The following is a 20,447-nucleotide window of genomic DNA, read 5'->3' on the forward strand; positions in this document are numbered from 1 at the left end:
AATACTTTTAGAAATAAAAATATTTATTTGTAATGTAAATATACAAATAAATATTTATATTTATTTGTATATTTTTATTTAAATGTATATTTTATAAAAATATTTTTATAAATACAAATATTTATTTATTTATTTTGTAGGCTACTCACTGTTGATGTCTGTAACCTTTCATTTGCAATAATAAAAAGACATGATCAGACATTTGTCCATTAACTGTGTATAATATAAAATATGTATCTTTCTCTGTCTGAATTTACTTGTGCAGAGTCACACACACAGTTTATTAATTATTCATAAATTGTTTGGATAGTGACAGTATGAACAACAACAGTGACACTGTGTTGAGTGCAGTGCTTATGTTAGAGGGAGTGTAATAAAGTACATTTATTCATTTAGCAGATTATAGATAACAGATTAAAGTACAGAATACTGCAACAGAATAGTCCGGAAGGAAGGATTACAATAGATTTTTTATTGAGAAACAGAATTATTTCAAGTGTGTTGGGGTTTAGACGATTCCTCTTCTTGGACAAAATCTCTCTAGCCTTGGAAAATATCCTTTCACAATGAACAGGGGATGCAGGGGAACGTAAAAATGGCAGTGGTACAAATGAGGACACTGATGCTTCTGTTGAGCCCAGACAGGGGAGGATCTCCTCTTTCTTGCTCGTCCATTACCAGGAAAAAGAAGAGTCACAAAAAGCAAACACATCCAAAAAGGCAATCCAAATCAAAAAGCAGTCCAGTCCAGATGCAAAAATCCAGAGCAATCCAAATAATCTTATCTAATTAATATAACAAGACTATAATATAGCTAGGCCTACTATAATAATAATATACTATAACTATTCTAACCTGATAATGTAATAATATACAGCCCTCACATATGACACAACAGTTATCATCTAACTCTGACTCTCTGACACTACTACAACTGCTTCTACTAGGCTACTCCTGCAACACCCACAAGGAGGCGCGAGTTTCGAACCGCCTTTTATCCGGAAGCGACACTCAGACCGAACCGATGACGTATCCACACAAACCGAGGCCTCGTTTGTCATTAGTCACGTGATTTTCACGTTAACAACACAAGCCTCGAATCGCGGCTTCATCTGGCACGCCCACTTTTTCTCGACACACGCTCCGACGCCTCGGTTCAAATGTCCCATCACTACTTGGATCCTGCTTCAGCCGTGATTGTAACACTTACCCTATATTTGACAGAGTATATGTATGTTTTGATTTGAGAACATGAATAAGAATAATTTGATTTTCAGGGACTGATAGTGCTATTCTGTGGTTTATTTTCTCTCTCCAGTCAGAGTAGGTCATGTGCCGAATCCAGAAAAACCTGTTAGATTACATACTCTTTTCTGAACACAAAGTTTAGTTCAACTGAAGGTGTTTTTCAGGCTGTGCCGTGAAGGAGAAAACATGATATATTAACGGAGAACAAACGTCAAAATAGTAAGTACTTTAAATATTTCAGTGCACTGGGACACATGGATCATATTTGCTTTCAAGGTGAAGTGAATGAGTAAAATAAATAAATAAATATGACTTGGCTTTTAGATTATTACAAGATATATTTAACATAGACTTAACATTTATTCTCTTTGAGTGTTTATCATTTGTTAACTGCCTGTTTAATGTTGTGATTTTGAGAAAACAAAATATCTGCGATAAAATATGAATAAAAAATAATAATGGATTTAAATGTAGTAATACGGATATTATAAATCCATTTATACGTGACTGTGTGAGTGTAATGCAGTGAATCTAAACAAAACTGAAGAATAAACAAAAGAAAAAAAAATATATCATAACTTTTTAACAAAAAAAAACTTTAGCTTGTGAGGTTCTCTCAAAGTTATCAGGTCTTTAATAATGTTCTCAAAGCATTAGCACACAAACAGCTTCTGAACTTTGAATCTGTGGAGAAAGTGAGAAACAGGATTTGTTTATCTTTGGAACAAAAATTAAAGGGCATATTGCAGGGGTTTTTTCTTCAAAATTAATATATAACCTTGTATGAAAATACCATATGAAAAGGTAATGCAGGATTAAAAATTGTTTTGCAAGACATAAGGGCACAAATTTAGTAGAAAACGTGACAGTTTCCTTGACCGTGTTGAGAAAAAAGTTTTTTTTTTTCAAAATTGCGTCATATTACGTCACGAGAGGGAGTCGTTTGCCGGGCTCTGCGTACTTTGCTCAGTGCAGACGCGGCGGTTCCACGTGAATTCCCTGCTACTTGAAAACAAAGAGCTGCTGCTGGCAGACTATTTTGGTATTCAGTAGAAGCGGTCGTGATTCAGTGTGTTTTCGGTGGTTATTGTATTTCAATTAATCATCGTCGTGGTAAATTATTGTGAATTATGGCCTGTCACTGTCAGGACATCGAGGTCCACAGGTTTCCGAACAAGAAAAAGGACGGTGCTATCTTCCCTCCGTGCCTGGGTTGTCATAACTGACGACAGGAAGCAATTGCAAGTAAACTCGTTTATTGAAGACAATAGTTCAGAAGGTAAAAGATGAAGTAGCTGATGGGTGGCGCAGGGACTTTGATGGTCAACAGTGGTGCAGATGAAGTGAAGTGTTTTGAGTGCGTTGGTAATGATGATAATATCCAGACATAGAACGACATCCACGGAAAACACCGAACAGGAACAAGGAAGTATAAACTGGAGACGTATCACAGGACCTGGAAAACACGGACACACACGGACACACACACGGACACACACACGGACACACACACACACACGCACAGAGCACGGAAGACTTCAACAACGATCTGACAAAGGAGATGAGAAATGAGTGAGTATTTAAAGGAACACTTCGACTTTTTGGGACTTTAGCTTATTCACCGTATCCCTCAGAGTTAGATAAAGTCCATACATACCTTTTTCATCTTCGTGCGTGCTTTAAGTCTGTTTGACGCACCCACCGCTAGCCTAGCTTAGCACAAAGACTGGATGTAAATGGCTACAGCTAGCATACTAATCCCAATAAGTGACAAAATAACGCCAACATTTTCCTATTTACATGTTGTTAATTGTATAGTCACAGTGTGTACAAATAACAAGGTCATATGAGACACAGACATTTTTTAAATGTTTAAATACTGGGAACTATTTTCTCAGAAGGCAAAGCACTGCTACTTGGGCGGAGTGATGAGCGCAGCATCCGAGAAGCGCCGTTCCGTCAACAAAACCAACGTAACTAGCTAGTAGCGAACGTGATTCGTGATCATGGCTGACTTTGAGGAATTGTCAGAGGATTTTTATTTGGTATCAAACCAAGATCCAGAACCATATCGTTTTGAGCCAGAATACACAGACGAGGAGTTACAAACTTTGGAAGCTGATAGACAGTGCCGAACAGACTGAGGTCAAGGGGAGAATCAGAACGGGAGTAGCCTACTATTTCACAAACAAGGTCACTGTTTCTCAAAAATGAAAACTGCCCATACCCCCTCCAATTCATTAGCAAGTTGAAGACTTCAGTCCTGAAAGTTACCTTTAGCGCCGCTTATTCGTTACTGGGGCGATAGAGCGCGTTTGTGACAACCCAATACTAACATTACAGGGGATACATGGAGCCCGGGAACAACTGTGATAGTAGTGAGCACCCTATTCATGTAATAGTGTCACGAAGGTTACATTACATCTAACGTTAATGTTAGCTAATGGCACTGTAACAGTAGGCTAGTCATCTAAAAACATAACGGGACACTTACCGCAGCCGCAGGTGATCCACTTTGTCCTGTCTTTACTATCGATGGGATGGCCGTAACTTATCCTTCAGTACACGTTTCATGGTCTGTGTGGCAAATTCCATTTTTTCAAAATAGTCATCCTCAGTGAAATGTTCTGAGCAAACGCGATAGTCCTTGATGATGTTTACAGGTGTGTTTGGATCTATATCCAGAGCAAGTAGCCATTGATTCATCAGGTCAGCGTTTTGGTTTGGAATTCCCCTGTTTATTGTTGCAGCTCTTTACAATACAGCGAACACCCATGATTGTAAACTTTGCATTTACTGTCTAGTAATTGCTGACTCTATTACTCCAACTCTGAGCGAACTCTCTGCTCCATAACGGCGCTTCTCGGGTGCTGCGCTCATTACTCCGCCCAAGTAGCAGTGCTTTGCCTTCTGAGAAAATAGTTCCCAGTATTTAAACATTTAAAAAATGTCTGTGTCTCATATGACCTTGTTATTTGTACACACTGTGACTATACAAATCACAACATGTAAATAGGAAAATGTTGGTGTTATTTTGTCACTTATTGGGATTATAGCTGTAGCCATTTACATCCAGTCTTTGTGCTAAGCTAGGCTAGCGGTGGGTGCGTCAAACAGACTTAACCCTCTGGGGTCTGAGCTGTTTTCTGGGCCCTGGAGGTGTTCTGACATGCTCTGACATTTGTGCTTCTTTCTGTTACTTGTGACATTTTCATGGCTAAAGTCTGATTACACTGTATTCAGCACAAATTCTGCTACAATAATATATCAGCAGCATGTATGTAAAAGTTTGTAGTTTTGAGATAATGACATTTATGCGTGGTTTGTGAAAATACAAAAAAAATTCTCACTGAAATAAGGCCATGAAACCCATACTGATTATTTCTTCACAAGACTTTTGAAAATTGTATGACGTAGCCTAGAATATTTGCTCTAAAACGATGTGAAAATCACCCTGACTGCTCATTCAGATAAGACAATATATTGATTTAAAATTTTTACGACGTGTTTTGTGCCACAAAGCTTTATGCGGGAGCTCATTAATATGTAAGCTTTTCACACCTGAGAAAGACAAAGACCCTCCTCTAACTGCCCTATTAGGAGCTATCAGGCCCTATCATTCTGAGCAACCTTGCACAAAGAATGAGGAGATTTAAAAAAGAATGGCTTTTAGATTGTTTGATTTATTTACAACACAACATAATCCAAAGATAACCAATGATCCAAAGACAGAGACCTTTGTGCCATTCCTAAAAACATTGTACATACCTTTCATTTCCAAGGTGTTTGATTTTCACTTTATTATGTTCATGTACAGAGACTCGTGTGAATGTTGAAGTCAGCAGGACTCAGTGGCATCTGGGCCCTGAAAAAAAAAAAAAAAAGTGAACATACTGATATCAAGAGAAAGGCCTGCACGATTTTGGGAATACATTTTAGATTTTTCTGGTTAAAATTGCTTTTTAAAAATCACAGAATACACACACACACACACACACACACACACACAAACACACACACACACAAATGTTTCCAACAATAATATAATGAACACCAGGTTTGTTGTGCCTTGTAGGCATATAGGCTATGCGCAGTGCTGCATAAAATAATAATAACAATAACCATAGCAGCCTATAAATCTTCCAAAATATTTCAGTAACAACTAAGCTAGAGAAAAATATATTGATTATCATGTTACTTCAAATGTTTCCATTCGTTATGATGATATGAAATGAGATAATAGTAAAAACATGAAGCCGTTTGGTGCGTTTTGCTTTTCGAATGTATCAAATATGATACATTCAAACGCGATCGGCTCAAATATAAAACATTATGGTTACCATATACATATCTACGTTTGAGCAGATATCCACAAACACAGTAACAGTAAACACGGGTCTAAATATTATAATATTCACCATATATCTAGCAACAGTTCAACTGCAATGTGAAATTTATGCAACAATAACAAACTAATATGTAAGAATTTCTTACCTTACATCTTTCTTGTCTTCAAATCGCGTTCTTCTTCTTCTGAGGTAGCCTAAATCCAATGTAAGCTCACGGCACGTCTTTCAAACTCGACGAAAAGCAGAGACTTGTGAAGTGTTTTGGTGTTTTGTTGTTGAGGTAATGAGCGCGTTCGCGTTCCATGTGGAGATTTGCATGTGAATATCTTTTGCGCGAGTGTATGGGGTGCCGTTTGTAAAGCGGCTCACTCTGAAAATAACAGCACCATTTTGTCACATTTAGCTTCAAACAATGTTTAAAAAAACTGGTATGAATTTTTGACGGTCACTTTTTAGCACATTTACAACAATATTTGTCAACTTAGAGATATTTTAAATAGTTAAATCTAAATATTAAATGTTACACCTAAATGTTAAATGTTAAATGTTAAATCTAAATCTAAATGTTAAATCTAAATCTAAATTCTAAATCTAAATGTTAAATCTAAATCTAAATGTTAAATCTAAATCTAAATGTTAAATCTAAATCTAAATGTTCAATCTAAATGTTAAATCTAAATCTAAATGTTAAATCTAAATCTAAATCTAAATGTTAAATCTAAATCTAAATCTAAATGTTCAATCTAAATGTTAAATCTAAATCTAAATGCTAAATCTAAATCTAAATGTTAAATCTAAATCTAAACCTAAATGTTAAATCTAAATGTTAAATCTAAATCTAAATGTTAAATCTAAATGTTAATCTAAATCTAAATCTAAATGTTAAATCTAAATCTAAATCTAAATGTTGAATCTAAATGTTTCGGGTGAAACTAAATATATAACTAATATGCAAATTCAAAATGCCGGTAACCGGAAGTGCCAAAATAAAAGCGCGAGGAGGTCAGTGTGTGTGTTTATAGCATGGTTTAGTGTCAAATAACGAATAAAAACCATCTCATCCGAGGAAATGGTCTCTTGGACATGGATTATCGTGATAATAACTACCTAAAATAATAAACACGTTTGGAGAAACTGTATTTGCATATGATTTCAGAGTGATGACATGACATTCAGTCAAAGTGAGCCCCCTCGTGGCTGGCTATTATGGCTACAGCCTACAGGTCATAAGTCCTGCACTTTTCATAAAAGTGACACTAGCCTACTCTTCAAATACAGTTTCTCCAAACGTGTTTATTATTTTAGGTAGTTATTACGATAATCCATGTCCAAGAGAGACCATTTCCTCGAATGAGATGGTTTTTATTCGTTATTTGACACTAAACCATGCTATAAACACACACTGACTTACTCGCGCTTTTATTTTGGCACTTCCGGTTACCGGCATTTTGAATTTGCATATTAGTTAAATATTTAGTTTCACCCGAAACATTTAGATTCAACATTTAGATTTAGATTTAGATTTAACATTTAGATTCAACATTTAGATTTAGATTTAACATTTAGATTTAGATTTAACATTTAGATTTAGATTTAACATTTAGATTTAACATTTAGATTTAGATTTAGATTTAGCATTTAGATTTAGATTTAACATTTAGATTTAGATTTAACATTTAGATTTAGATTTAGCATTTAGATTTAGATTTAACATTTAGATTTAGATTTAGCATTTAGATTTAACATTTAACATTTAGGTGTAACATTTAATATTTAGATTTAACTATTTAAAATATCTCTGAGTTGACAAATATTGTTGTAAATGTGCTAAAAAGTGACCGTCAAAAATTCATACCAGTTTTTTAAACATTGTTTGAAGCTAAATGTGACAAAATGTTGCTGTTATTTTCAGCGTGAGCCGCTTTACAAACGGCGCCCCATACGAGTGGGCGTGTTCAAATTAAAAGTAATTAGGAAGCGTTTGAGAAGCTGGACATCTTGTTGGTTTTATACAAATTACTTAAACAAAGAATATTTGTTTTCAGTTTGAATCCGATCATTTAAAAGTACACACTTAAATGTTTATAAAGGTATATGGCTCATAAATGTGTGACAAGTATTCGCTGAGTTTATAGACGTGCTCAAGAAAAAAAAGTTCACCGCGACTGAGAGGCAGAACGCACACCCTGTTTATTTTCTTTATTTTACAAAAGCACAATGTTTTGATTTGATTGTAAGTGGACACATACAAAAGTAGAAATATCGGTAACCCTTTATTTTACAGTCCCCTAATTACTAGGTATTTACCTAGTAAATACATGGTAATTTATAGTTGTTTATTGGTAATTACCACAGGTAACAAGTATGTAAATGCAGAGAAACTACAAACTAATTACTAGGTATTTACCTGGTAAGCATATGGTAAATTATAGTATTTTAGTGTGTAATTACTTAAGGTGATTAGTATGCAATTACAGAGAAACTACCAGGGAAAAAAACACCACTGTTAAATATCAACTCAACAAAGTACTGTGTACTTGTTACCTGTTTAGGTTGGTAATAACTCCGATTTAATTGTGTACTTCCTCAGAATGTAGGCAGCCAATTTTTAGAAACACCTCCAGTATTACTCATCAATTCAAGTTAGGTTTGTAGTTATCCTAGGGTTATGTTGGTAACAGTCCATGTTTATTTATTACTATCTTGAAATTAAGACGTAGTTTCCAATAAATTACCTTGTCTTAGTTGTTGTTCATTGCTACACCCATTTATAGAGGGTTTATCAAATAATTTACCTTACACTTACCTGGTAACTACCCCGCAGGAACAGTTTTTCATAATGTCATGGCACATCTTAAATACTGGGTATGTTCTTGCAGATGTTTTTACAATTTACTCAGTAAGTAAAGTGCAACTGTACTGTAAAATGAAGCCTTGTTTATTTCCATGGTATTACCGGAATTGTACCATATAACTTGATCATTCCCTTTTCCATATAGTCACATTTTTTTACCTCGTATGTCCTGCAACGTTACCAAGGAAAACATGAAAATTTACTCAGTAAGTAAAGTGAAACTGTACTGTAAAATGAAGCCTTGTTTATTTCCATGGTATTACCGGAATTGTACCATATCATTCCCTTTTCCATATAGTCAAAATTTTTTACCTCATATGTCCTGCAACGTTACCAAGGAAAACATGACAATTTACTCAGTAAGTAAAGTGCAACTGTACTGTAAAAGGAAGCCTTGTTTATTTCCATGGTATTACCGGAATTGTACCATATCATTCCCTTTTCCATAGTCACATATTTTTTTTTTTTTTTACCTCATATGTCCTGCAACGTTACCAAGGAAAACATGACAATTTACTCAGTAAGTAAAGTGCAACTGTACTGTAAAAGGAAGCCTTGTTTATTTCCATGGTATTACCAGACTCTTACCACATCCTTTGCTACTGCTTAAACATTTTTGAAATCACAAACTTTTACCGTGTGTTCTGCAACTTAACTAAAACATTCCAGCCTGGTCTCATTGTTTATACGTAGTATTAACACGTAATTTTCAAAGATAGAAAACTACATAGGCTACAGTTATGAAGAAAAACAACATACGTGTAATCACAATAATTTATTTATTGCGAAAATGTCAAAACCGGTACCAAAAGTCGTTCACATGACGATGTGTTGCAGTCACAGTCCTCTCTTTCAGTATATAATAATTTTGAATGAGGTAATTTACAGAGCAGAATTTAAATGATTAATCCATGAAAATGTTAATCCGGCTTCGCTCTGTGTGAAGGCGCGCGCGCTTCTCCATTTCAAATATAGTTTACCGACTGAAATACGACATGTCGCAATCTGTGACGAACATAGACGAACAGGCGAGAGCCAATGAGCGTTTGATATCACTGCCGTAAAACATGTCGTAACGCTTCTTGAGGGCGCAATTTTTGAATTTGAATTCATCAACGAGCGCGGGTCCGCGGGATTTGACAGTTACAGACTGCGCTGTTGTTAAAGCCTGTGAAATGGAGATGAAGATCACTCACTGGATAAAGGGCTGAATTTGGATCTCTTTCTTGCAAACGTATGGATTCTAAAGATTTGGATTATATCAAGTAGGCTATAATAAAATTGATGTCTTTTGTGAATTTATGTTGGGTTTTGGTGTATTATTGTTCTATTGGAAAAAACGCATTTTGTGTCTCACTGTAAATAAACTAAATATTAAAATGGTTAAACGATTAAATAAGGTATTTTTAAGGTTTTAAAGTGTATTCTTGTTTAACTGCATGTAGGCTAATCCTCCGAAACGAGTTTGCAGCAGAAGGCACGAACAGAGCGAAATGTTATTAGTCTATTTCTTGAGTAAACTGCATAAATGCGACTGAAAACGTAATTGATAAGACATTTGAATGCAATAGAGTCAAAACATTAATGCCACGATTTTAATATGCATAAATAAGAATGCGTACAAATACGTCGGTATAGAGTTGTTCATACGTAAATAATTTATGTTTTTGTGCTGTTAATGCAAACATTTTACGTTTTAGTGCTGTAAATACTATACGTTTCTGTGTGTATAAAACGTAAGTAAATGTACGTATGGTAGAATTACACTTTACGTAAAAATACACACGTATTCTCATGAGATCACGTTGAACATTCTCAGTAAGTAAAGTGAAACTGGAACGTTACTGTAAAAGGAAGCCTTTTTATTTCCATGGAATTACTGGGATCTTACCCTATAATCTGTAATAGCTACAGTTACGTAGCTATAACAGATTATAGGGTAAGATCCCAGTAATTCCATGGAAATAAAAAGTTCTCTTTCATCATCTCGTTTCGAGATCCACCTATGGGAAGGGCATCCGGTACCTGACCTCTGTAGAAGCATCCAATTGCACCAAGTCTGGTTAACAGACAGAAGCGCGAGGCCAATGCCCGGTAAGGCCACACCCCCTTACCTAAGGCATATATACCCCAATGCGCGCTCATGTACCTCAGTTGTCATTCGCTTCTCGCGATCTCTGTATTACCCAGCTCAGTGAAATTTTACACACTGCTCACCGCGTGTCTGCAGGAGGACATATCGACTCGATCAGCCTCCGCCGGACGTGACAGTCGTGTTTTCAACTGTTGCTGCGTTGCATTCGGAGCCGCCCACGCTCTCCATCTCCGTTTTCCTCCTATAACGGCTGCCCGCCACGGATTTCTCCAGCTTTTTTGCGGATATGTCGCTGTCCAAGCCTGCCGCCTCGTCGGGGGACTCCCTATCACGGGCCTGCCCGGCCGCGTGTGGAGCCCTTATTGCCGCGAAGGACCTTCACCAGCTGTGCGTGGTTTGCTTGGGTCCGAAGCATGCTCGCGAAGCCTTGGAGTATCCTGAGAATTGCAGCCTTTGTCTAAGGCTGCCGAGGAAGCTGCTGAAGCGCCGTTTTAAGGTAGCTGTGACACAGTGCGCCGAGCTCTCCCAAACTTCGGACTCGGACGGAGGACACGGTGATGACGCGCTACCGGGGGCCTCCCGGGGCGCGACTCAGTTCGTTTGGGCTGACCAGCCCAATCCCGCCTTCCCCGAAGAGGACATCTTCGAGGAGGGCGGCCTCGCTCTCGTCCACGAACCGGCCGGTTCTGGCGAGGAGGATGATGCGGCTATCCTTGGGGTCTCCGAGGACGAGGAGGCCATCCCGCCCTCCGGTGTTCCCCAGGCTAGCACGGCCCACACGGCTTTACCACAAGCCGTTCTCCTGGAAGTGTGTGAGCGAGCGGCCGCTCGTCTCAACGTTGAGTGGCCAACTCCCCAGAACGTCACCGACCAGGAGAGGGACATTTATGATGGGAAAGTGCTGGGACCCCCTCCCGGCCCGAGGAAACAACTCTTCCCCATTCTCCCGGCGTGCGCTAAGCACATGAGAACGTACTGGAGCGACCCGCTCGACTTCAGACACGGTCTCTCGGGACTCGAGGCTAAGGATATGGCGGCTCACGGTATGGGCGACCCCCCCGCTGTCGAGCCGTCCATCGCCAGACACCTTAACCCCGCTCAGGGTGGGCTACTCGCCCCGCCTAAGCCGGTCCTGCCTAACAAGATGGACCGTTTTGCTGCTTCCATTCACCAAGCCACGTATAAATCGTCGGCCGTGGCTGTCAGGGCGCTGAACGTTTCTTCCCTCCTCTCCGCCTACCAGGCGGAGATTCTCGAGGAACTAGGACAGCAGCTGGCGAAAGGAAATCCTTCGGATACCCTCTGGAAGGAAATCCTCACGGTGAACGACCTCGTTCTCCGTAACGCCCGGCAGGCCGTCCAAGCTTGCGGGCGCTCCATGGCGCTTTCCGTAGTGGGAGAGCGCGCGCTGTGGCTCAATCTGTCAGGACTGCCAGACAGCGAGAAGCGGCGCATCGCAGGCGCGCCGGTGGAGCCCGGCCGGGCTCTATTCGGTCCCGCCGTCGCACTGATGCAACAACGGTGCGATGATAAGAAGAAAGAAGATGAGGCGTTTAAGCTGTGCCTTCCCAGGAAGGCTGCCCCACGCCAGGTGCCCCCTGCGTGTGGGCCTAACCCACCTGCCATAGGTCGACAGTTTGCTCAGGGCAAGGAAAAACCCCGCAGCATCCCTCCACCACTGCAGCAAGCCCCAGCGCCGGCCAAGCGCTGGGGAAAGTCTAATCCCCCCGCGGCCGCGGCCGGGAGACAGGCTAACCCCACTTCTACCGACTCGAAACGTAAGCGGCCTGCCTGACGTTCTTCCGATGGGGGCTTCGAGTCTGCAGTCGCGGGTCACAAACCCGTCGGACTCCCCTCTTTGTTCAGGACCCCCGTCGAAAAGACCCAGGGGTGCCCTCGGCTCACCGCGCCGCGAGACTGCCCAGTTCGCGGGTGCAAGTGTGTGTTTTCCCCCCACGTTCAGGGGGCACTCTGTGAGGTTACGTTCATGTGTAGTGGCACCAAAGCACCACTCGCCCTCTGTTCCCCTCACGTTTTCAATAAAGGCTTCGGCCCAAGTGCATGTCCAGCACAAAACACACACAATTCAAAAAAACACGAATCACATAAATTCGTTTCGGAGGGAAATCCCCTCTCTGCAGAGAGATCCCATCTCATTGCAGAAAGAGGAAATTCCTCCGAATCCATGCATGCCGCCCCCAGTGTGCCCACTGGATGGCGGCATTGCATCATTGACAAACCACCTGGACGCTCACAGCTCCGCTCCAGCCCGAGCGGGGGCGCTCGCGAGCCACGAAGCGGCTTGGCAGGCCATTTCAGCTCCCGAGTGGGTGTTGCGTACCGTAACCAAGGGTTACAGGCTGCAGTTTGCAATGAGACCTCCACATTTCAACGGTGTTCTCTCTTCTCACACAGAGGAAAACGCCGTGCACATTCTGAAAGAGGAAATCTCCTCTCTCCTAAGCAAGGGAGCGATTCAGAGGGTACCACCCAATCTGGTAAACCAGGGTTTTTATTCCCGGTATTTCCTTGTTCCAAAGAAATGCGGCCCACCCCGCCCCATATTGGATCTTCGAGTGTTGAACAAGCACTTGAGGAAATACAAGTTCAGAATGTTGACACAAGGCTCTCTCGCCCGCGCCATAAAACAGAACGACTGGTTCACATCAGTCGATCTGAGAGACGCTTTCTTTCACGTAAGCATTTACCCCCCACACAGGAAGTATCTTCGTTTCGCCTACCAAGGCACATGTTACGAATTTACAGTTCTGCCGTTCGGGCTCAGTTTGAGTCCCCGAACGTTCTGTTTATGTGCGGAAGCGGGTTTGACGCCCCTGAGACTATCAGGGCTGAGAATTCTGACGTACATAGACGATTGGCTCATCATAGCCGAATCGAAGGAGAGTGTGTCGCGGGACACCACCCGGGTACTCGCGCACATCACATCCCTCGGTTTCAATGTGAATATGAGGAAGAGCAATCTGACTCCCAGTCAGAATGTCATTTTCCTGGGCTTGGAATTGAGCTCAGTCTCCATGCGAGCGCGTCTCTCTCAAGAGCGCGTTCGCTCTCTGATGGACTGTCTGTCTCGTTTCAGAGAAGGGGCGAGAGTACAATACCGTACATGCCTCAGGCTGCAGGGTCTCATGGCTTCATCTATCCAGGTGGTGCCATTGGGTCTACTGAGAATGAGAGCGTTCACGAAATGGGTTTTGTCACTACATTTCAGCCCGATTCACGATCTCTGCCGCTCAGTTACGGTGACGCGCGCCTGCTCGGCGGCCCTGCGTCATTGGGAGAGCGAGGACTTTTACGCACGGGGAACCCCCCTCGGGACGGTTACGATGCGGAAAGTTATGACGACAGATGCGTCCTTAACAGGCTGGGGAGCCACCCAGGAAGGCAGAACGGTGAACGGTCTGTGGCCGAGCAGACTACGTTCAGCGCACATCAATTATTTAGAGCTCCTGACCATCTGGAAAGCTCTAAATCATTTTCTGCCTCGCCTGCAGGGACATCACGTTCTAGTACGGTGCGACAATACCACGGCAGTGGCTTATATCAACCGTCAGGGCGGCATGCGCTCGTCGAAACTCCACGCTCTAGCGTACAAGCTTTTGGTGTGGAGCAGACGGGTGTTTCTGTCATTACGCGCGACTCATGTTCCGGGCATTCTGAACAGAGGCGCGGATCTGCTATCGAGGGGAAACCCAATCTACGGGGATTGGCGTCTTCACCCGCAGATAGTGGAGATTTTATGGGCGAGATTCGGACAGGCAGCCGTAGATCTATTCGCCTCGCGCGAAAACCACCATTGTCCTATGTTCTTCTCGCTAAAGGACGTGGACGCGCCCCTCGGGGCGGACGCACTGGCCCACCCATGGCCCAAAGTGCTGCTGTATGCTTTTCCTCCCCTGTGCCTTATAATTCCTACACTGGCCAGGGTGAGGGAGCATGGCCTGTCTCTTATTCTGATAGCACCCAGGTGGCCCAAAGCCCCGTGGCTGGCAGAGATAATCCCTCTGTTATACGCCGAGCCATGGCGCCTCCCCCCTCGCACGGACCTGTTGTCCCAAGCCAACGGGGAGATTTACCACCCCCACCCGGACAGGGTGGCTCTCTGGGCCTGGCCCGTGAGAGGACGAACCTAAATGCACTGGGGCTCCCGCCGCGTGTAATTGCCACGATCCAGAATGCCAGGGCCGCGTCCACGCGATCCCTGTATGGTGGTAAGTGGCAAGTGTTCGAGGGGTGGTGTGATGGGCGTGGTCTCACATCTTATCAGTGCTCGGTGCCCGATATTTTGTGTTTCCTGCAGGACCTCATGGAGAAGGGCAGGTCCTTTTCCACTATTAAGGTCTATCTGGCTGCGATTTCAGCCTGCCATGTGGGTTTTGAGGGCTCGTCGGTTGGGCAGCACCCTCTAATCCGCAGGTTTATGAAGGGTGCACGCCGTTCTTTACCGGTCACCAGGAGATTTGTTCCGGAGTGGGACCTCTCCATGGTGCTGGAAGCGCTGTCTCTACATCCCTTTGAGCCGCTGGGGAGTATCTCCCTTAAGCTGCTGTCCCTCAAGACAGCTTTGCTCTTGGCCTTGGCATCTGCTAAACGGGTCAGTGAGCTACACGCACTCTCGGTTCATTCCTCGTGCGCTAAATTCTCTAAAATCTAAGTGGAGATAAGGTTTCTCTTAAGCCTAACCCGGCCTTCATGCCGAAATGCTTCCCTGCGTTCACGTCGGAGGTTTTGGAGCTGTCCGCTTTTCACCCTCCACCCTTCGCTTCCCCGGAGGATCAGAGGCTGAATGCTCTGTGTCCCGTCCGTGCTCTGCGAGCATATATGACCAGGACCAGTGCTTTCCGTAAGAGCGACCAGCTCTTTGTTTCATGGGCTCCTCCGCACAGGGGGAGTCCCATTTCGAAGCAACGCCTCTCACATTGGCTTGTGGATGCGATAACTATGGCGTATGAAGCGAAGGGAGTACAGCCCCCAGAGGGCATCAGAGCTCATTCCACAAGAGGCTTAGCCACCTCTTGGGCTTTGTTCAGGGGAGTGTCACTGCAGGACGTCTGCTCCGCTGCCAGCTGGGCCTCTCCTCATACCTTCGTGCGTTACTACCAGTTAGATGTCACTAGAACCTCGGTGGCACACTCTTAACCCTTTCCCTCAAGCTCCGTTGGGTATCCAACAAGGAGTGAACGGGCGGGCCAGTCATGTCCATTCCAGTCACCAAACACTTGCATTCCTTCTTGGGTTTAGCTATGTGCATTGGTAATGGGGGGCTAATTTCATGTATGTGTCTCATGCATGGTGCATGCTCTGCTTGTCCACTGCAGTCAGCGTGGCGTTATGCTGGCAGGGTCATGTTTTTCTTTTAGGACGTGTCAGGCACCACCTCTCGGAGGTGACCGTCCTTCTCTGGTTGCAGAATTTCACTGTAGGTGTATTGGGCAATCGGGGAGCTGTCCAGGTCTCCCATAGGTGGATCTCGAAACGAGATGATGAAAGAGAACAATAGGTTACTGTCGTAACCCCGGTTCTCTGAAACATCGAGTGGAGAGATCCACCAGCTTTGCCCCGCTTGCTGCACGAGAAGCGAATATACTTACTGAGGTACATGAGCGCGCATTGGGGTATATATGCCTTAGGTAAGGGGGTGTGGCCTTACCGGGCATTGGCTGCGCGCTTCTGTCTGTTAACCAGACTTGGTGCAATTGGATGCTTCTACAGAGGTCAGGTACCGGATGCCCTTCCCATAGGTGGATCTCTCCACTCGATGTTTCAGAGAACCGGGGTTACGACAGTAACCTATTGGCTTCCTTTTACAGTACAGTTTCACTTTACTTACTGAGTAAATTGTCATGTTTTCCTTGGTAACGTTGCAGGACATACGAGGTAAAAAATTGTGACTATATGGAAAAGGTTGTACTATACTATAAAGGAATGATCAGGTTATATGGTACAATTCTGGTAATACCATGAAAATAAACAAGGCTTCATTTTACAGTACAGTTACACTTTACTTACCAAGAAAATTGTCATGTTTTCCTTGGTAACGTTGCAGGACATACTAGGAAAACAAATAAATAAAAATGTGACTATGGAAAAGGGAATGATATGGTACAATTCCGGTAATACCATGGAAATAAACAAGGCTTCATTTTACAGTACAGCTGCACTTTACTTACTGAGTAAATTGTCATGTTTTCCTTGGTAACGTTGCAGGACATACTAAAAAAAAAAAAAAAAAAAAAATGTGACTATGGAAAAGGGAATGATATGGTACAATTCCGGTAATACCATGGAAATAAACAAGGCTTCATTTTACAGTACAGTTTCACTTTACTAACTGAGTAAATTGTCATGTTTTCCTTGGTAACGTTGCAGGACATATGAGGTAAAAAAGTGTGACTATATGGAAAAGGGGAATGATCAGGTTATGTGGTACAATTCCGGTAATACCATGGAAATAAACAAGGCTTCATTTTACAGTACAGCTGCACTTTACTTACTGAGTAAATTGTCATGTTTTCCTTGGTAACGTTGCAGGACATACTAGGAAAACAAATAAATAAAAATGTGACTATGGAAAAGGGAATGATATGGTACAATTCCGGTAATACCATGGAAATAAACAAGGCTTCATTTTACAGTACAGTTTCACTTTACTTACTGAGTAAATTGTCATGTTTTCCTTGGTAACGTTGCAGGACATATGAGGTAAAAAAGTGTGACTATATGGAAAAGGGAATGATCAAGTTATATGGTACAATTCCGGTAATACCATGGAAATAAACAAGGCTTCATTTTACAGTACAGTTGCACTTTACTTACTGAGTAAATTGTAAAAACATTTGCAAGAACATACCCAGTATGTGCCATGACATTAGGGAAAACTGTTCCTGCGGGGTAGTTACCAGGTAAGTGTAAGGTAAATTATTTGATAAACCCTCTATAAATGGGTGTAGCAATGAACAACAACTATGTAAGACAAGGTAATTTATTGGAAACTACCGTCTTAATTTCAAGATAGTAATAAATAAACATGGACTGTTACCAACATAACCCTAGGATAACTACAAACCTAACTTGAATTGATGAGTAATACTGGAGGTGTTTCTAAAAATAGTCTGCCTACATTCTGAGGAAGTACACAATTAAATCGAAGTTATTACCAACCTAAACAGGTAACAAGTACACAGGACTTTGTTGAGTTGATATTTAACAGTGGTGTTTTTTTCCCTGGTAGTTTCTCTGTAATTGCATACTAATCACCTTAAGTAATTACACACTAAAATACTATAATTTACCATATGCTTACCAGGTAAATACTTAGTAGTTAGTTTGTAGTTTCTCTGCATTTACATACTTGTTACCTGTGGTAATTACCAATAACCAACTATAACTTACCATATATTTACCAGGTAAATACCTAGTAATTAGTTTGTAGTTTCTCTGCATTTACATACTTGTTACCTGTGGTAATTACCAATAACCAACTATAACTTACCATGTATTTACCAGGTAAATACCTAGTAATTAGTTTGTAGTTTCTCTGCATTTACATACTTGTTACCTGTGGTAATTACCAATAAACAACTATAACTTACCATGTATTTACTAGGTAAATACCTAGTAATTAGGGGACTGTAAAATAAAGGGTTACCGAAATATCACAGATTCTTTTTTTATATTTCTTTTTTCTGTATGTGGGTGTGTGTGGGTGTGTGTGAATGGGCGTGACCGGCCATCATTGTCTATCAGCGGCCAGTTGATCTCACTCACGGCGCCAGCTGCAGTTAATCTAATCATCCTTAAAGGAACACTTCGACTTTTTGGGACTTTAGTTTATTCACCGTATCCCTCAGAGTTAGATTAGTCCATACATACCTTTTTCATCTCCGTGCGTGCAAAAGATATTCACATGCCAATCTCCACATGGAACGCGAACGCGCTCATTACCTCAAAAACAAAACACCAAAACACTTCACAAGTCTCTGCTTTTCGTTGAAAGACGCGCCGTGAGCTTACATTGGATTTACCTCAGAAGAAGAAGAACGCGATTTGAAGACAAGAAAGATATAAGGTAAGAAATTCTTACATATTAGTTTGTTTTTGTTGCATAAATTTCACATTGCAGTTGAACTGTCTCTATATGGTGAATATTATAATATTTAGACCCGTGTTTACTGGTACTGTGTTTGTGGATATCTGCTCAAACGTAGATATGTATATGGTAAAATTTTCTCACAAAAACGACTCCAGAAGCCTAAATAGCGTTTTATAAGCATATGTTTATATTTAAAATTAAAGTTCCTACATTGTTTTTCTATACATTGGCTCACTGTGTACTCTAACCTGCAATATGCCCTTTAAGATCATTTTAAAGGTATGAAACTACTTTTGGCACTCTAGCAGTTAATAAAAAAAAAAAAAACTGTTGTGTCTTGTGGAAGAACATTGTTGCCGGATCTACTTCACTCTGTTCTTGTATATGGTGAGTCACGCAGGTACTGTGCTACTCCGCAGCGGTTTAAAATAGTACGAATATAAACACGTATTATAGGCGTATCGTAGTGATTCAGGATAATACAAAAACACAGGTTGGAAGATGGATTCATGATGTACTCGCTCATTTTATACATTTGATGAATTTTGAACAAAAAAGTTACATGGTAAGTGTACCTCTAATGACATTTTAAGCAGGTAAAATACCAATACGATACGGAAAAACAGAGAATCAAAGTGTTTAATCAAAACGTTTACGCAGGAATTTCCATGTAGTTTTATGATGTTAAAGCTGGAGGATTTGAGATCCTGTATCTAAAAGTCTGATCAAGGTGAGTGTTCATGTGTGACTTCCTCATATTAATATGAATCTCTGAAGGATATTTTACGTGATTGTTTATATGAAATCTTTAATAAAGGGTTTCTTTCACTTCAGTGTTTCTTTTGTGTTTCATGATGTCTGTGATTCATCAGGAGTTTTACAGCATATGTGTAAACTTGAGCTTGAGTTAACGCAGTCACATGATCCTTTTTCTCCCACATTCCAGATATGTTCAGCTAAATTATGAAGGTAATTTAATCATTTAATTTAGTGTGTGAATGTTTCTTCTTTCAGAGTCAGTGGAGGAGATCAAACTCATCAGATTCTCCTGTATCTTCATCATGGCTGATTCACAAGCATCCAGAGATGGAGATTTTCCTCCAGGATGCAGGTACTTTCAACAAACACTGTTAAATACTGTATTAATATTGTTACATCACAGAAAAAGATAAAAAATATATATATTTTTGTTTTAAAACGAACATGAATTTTTTTTAATGATAATGAATGTGTTTATATTAATATGGTTCCAATCATAAAGAATGAACACAGTAATCTAAAGGATTAAACTTAATCTGTTCTCTGTTCCAGTTCAGTCCAGCAGAAGAGCTCAAACCCAGAGTCCAGCTGTGTGTCTATGAAGAGTAACCGCTCTATGGAGTCGCCAATAGAATTGAAGAGTGGAGACAAACAGCCTGATCTCAGGTATATAATTTCTATGTTATGCTTATAGTATTTGATATTTTATGAAATTATTATTAATATACAGCAACCATTATTTTATATGAAAAAGTTAATAATTGTATTTTATTGACAAAATATTTTAGTTTGTCTTGTATACTTTTTTGATTAGATCAGATAACATTTTAATCTGTCATATTATATGGTCATGTTAAGATGTGCTTTGCCTATGGGGCATGTTGTCACATTTCACTTCCATTCTTTCAGGGGAAATAAAGAAAAAAGTACACATTATTAATGAAACGAAACCACATAATTGTACTAGGCATGTGTGAAATTAATTTACACAAACTGAAAAAATCAAAAAGTGTTACAGATGGTAGCCAACCA

At 41.0% G+C, this 20,447-nt stretch overlaps 1 protein-coding gene across 1 annotated transcript in view; it reads left to right on the forward strand.

Moving 5' to 3' along the window:
• The first annotated feature begins 1,367 nt into the window (after positions 1-1,367).
• Positions 1,368-20,447, forward strand: part of LOC311297698 (protein NLRC3-like) — a 96,647-nt gene continuing 77,567 nt past the window's right edge. Inside the window, exons 1-3 of the mRNA XM_084420105.1 lie at positions 1,368-1,467; positions 19,671-19,767; positions 19,968-20,081. Of these exons, the coding sequence (XP_084276231.1) occupies positions 19,718-19,767; positions 19,968-20,081 (164 nt within the window). The 5' untranslated portion in view covers positions 1,368-1,467; positions 19,671-19,717. The remainder of the gene's footprint in view (positions 1,468-19,670; positions 19,768-19,967; positions 20,082-20,447) is intronic.

This window comes from Rutilus rutilus, assembly GCF_951802725.1.
Source record: "Rutilus rutilus genome assembly, chromosome: 9".
NCBI classification, from domain to species: Eukaryota; Metazoa; Chordata; class Actinopteri; order Cypriniformes; family Leuciscidae; genus Rutilus; species Rutilus rutilus.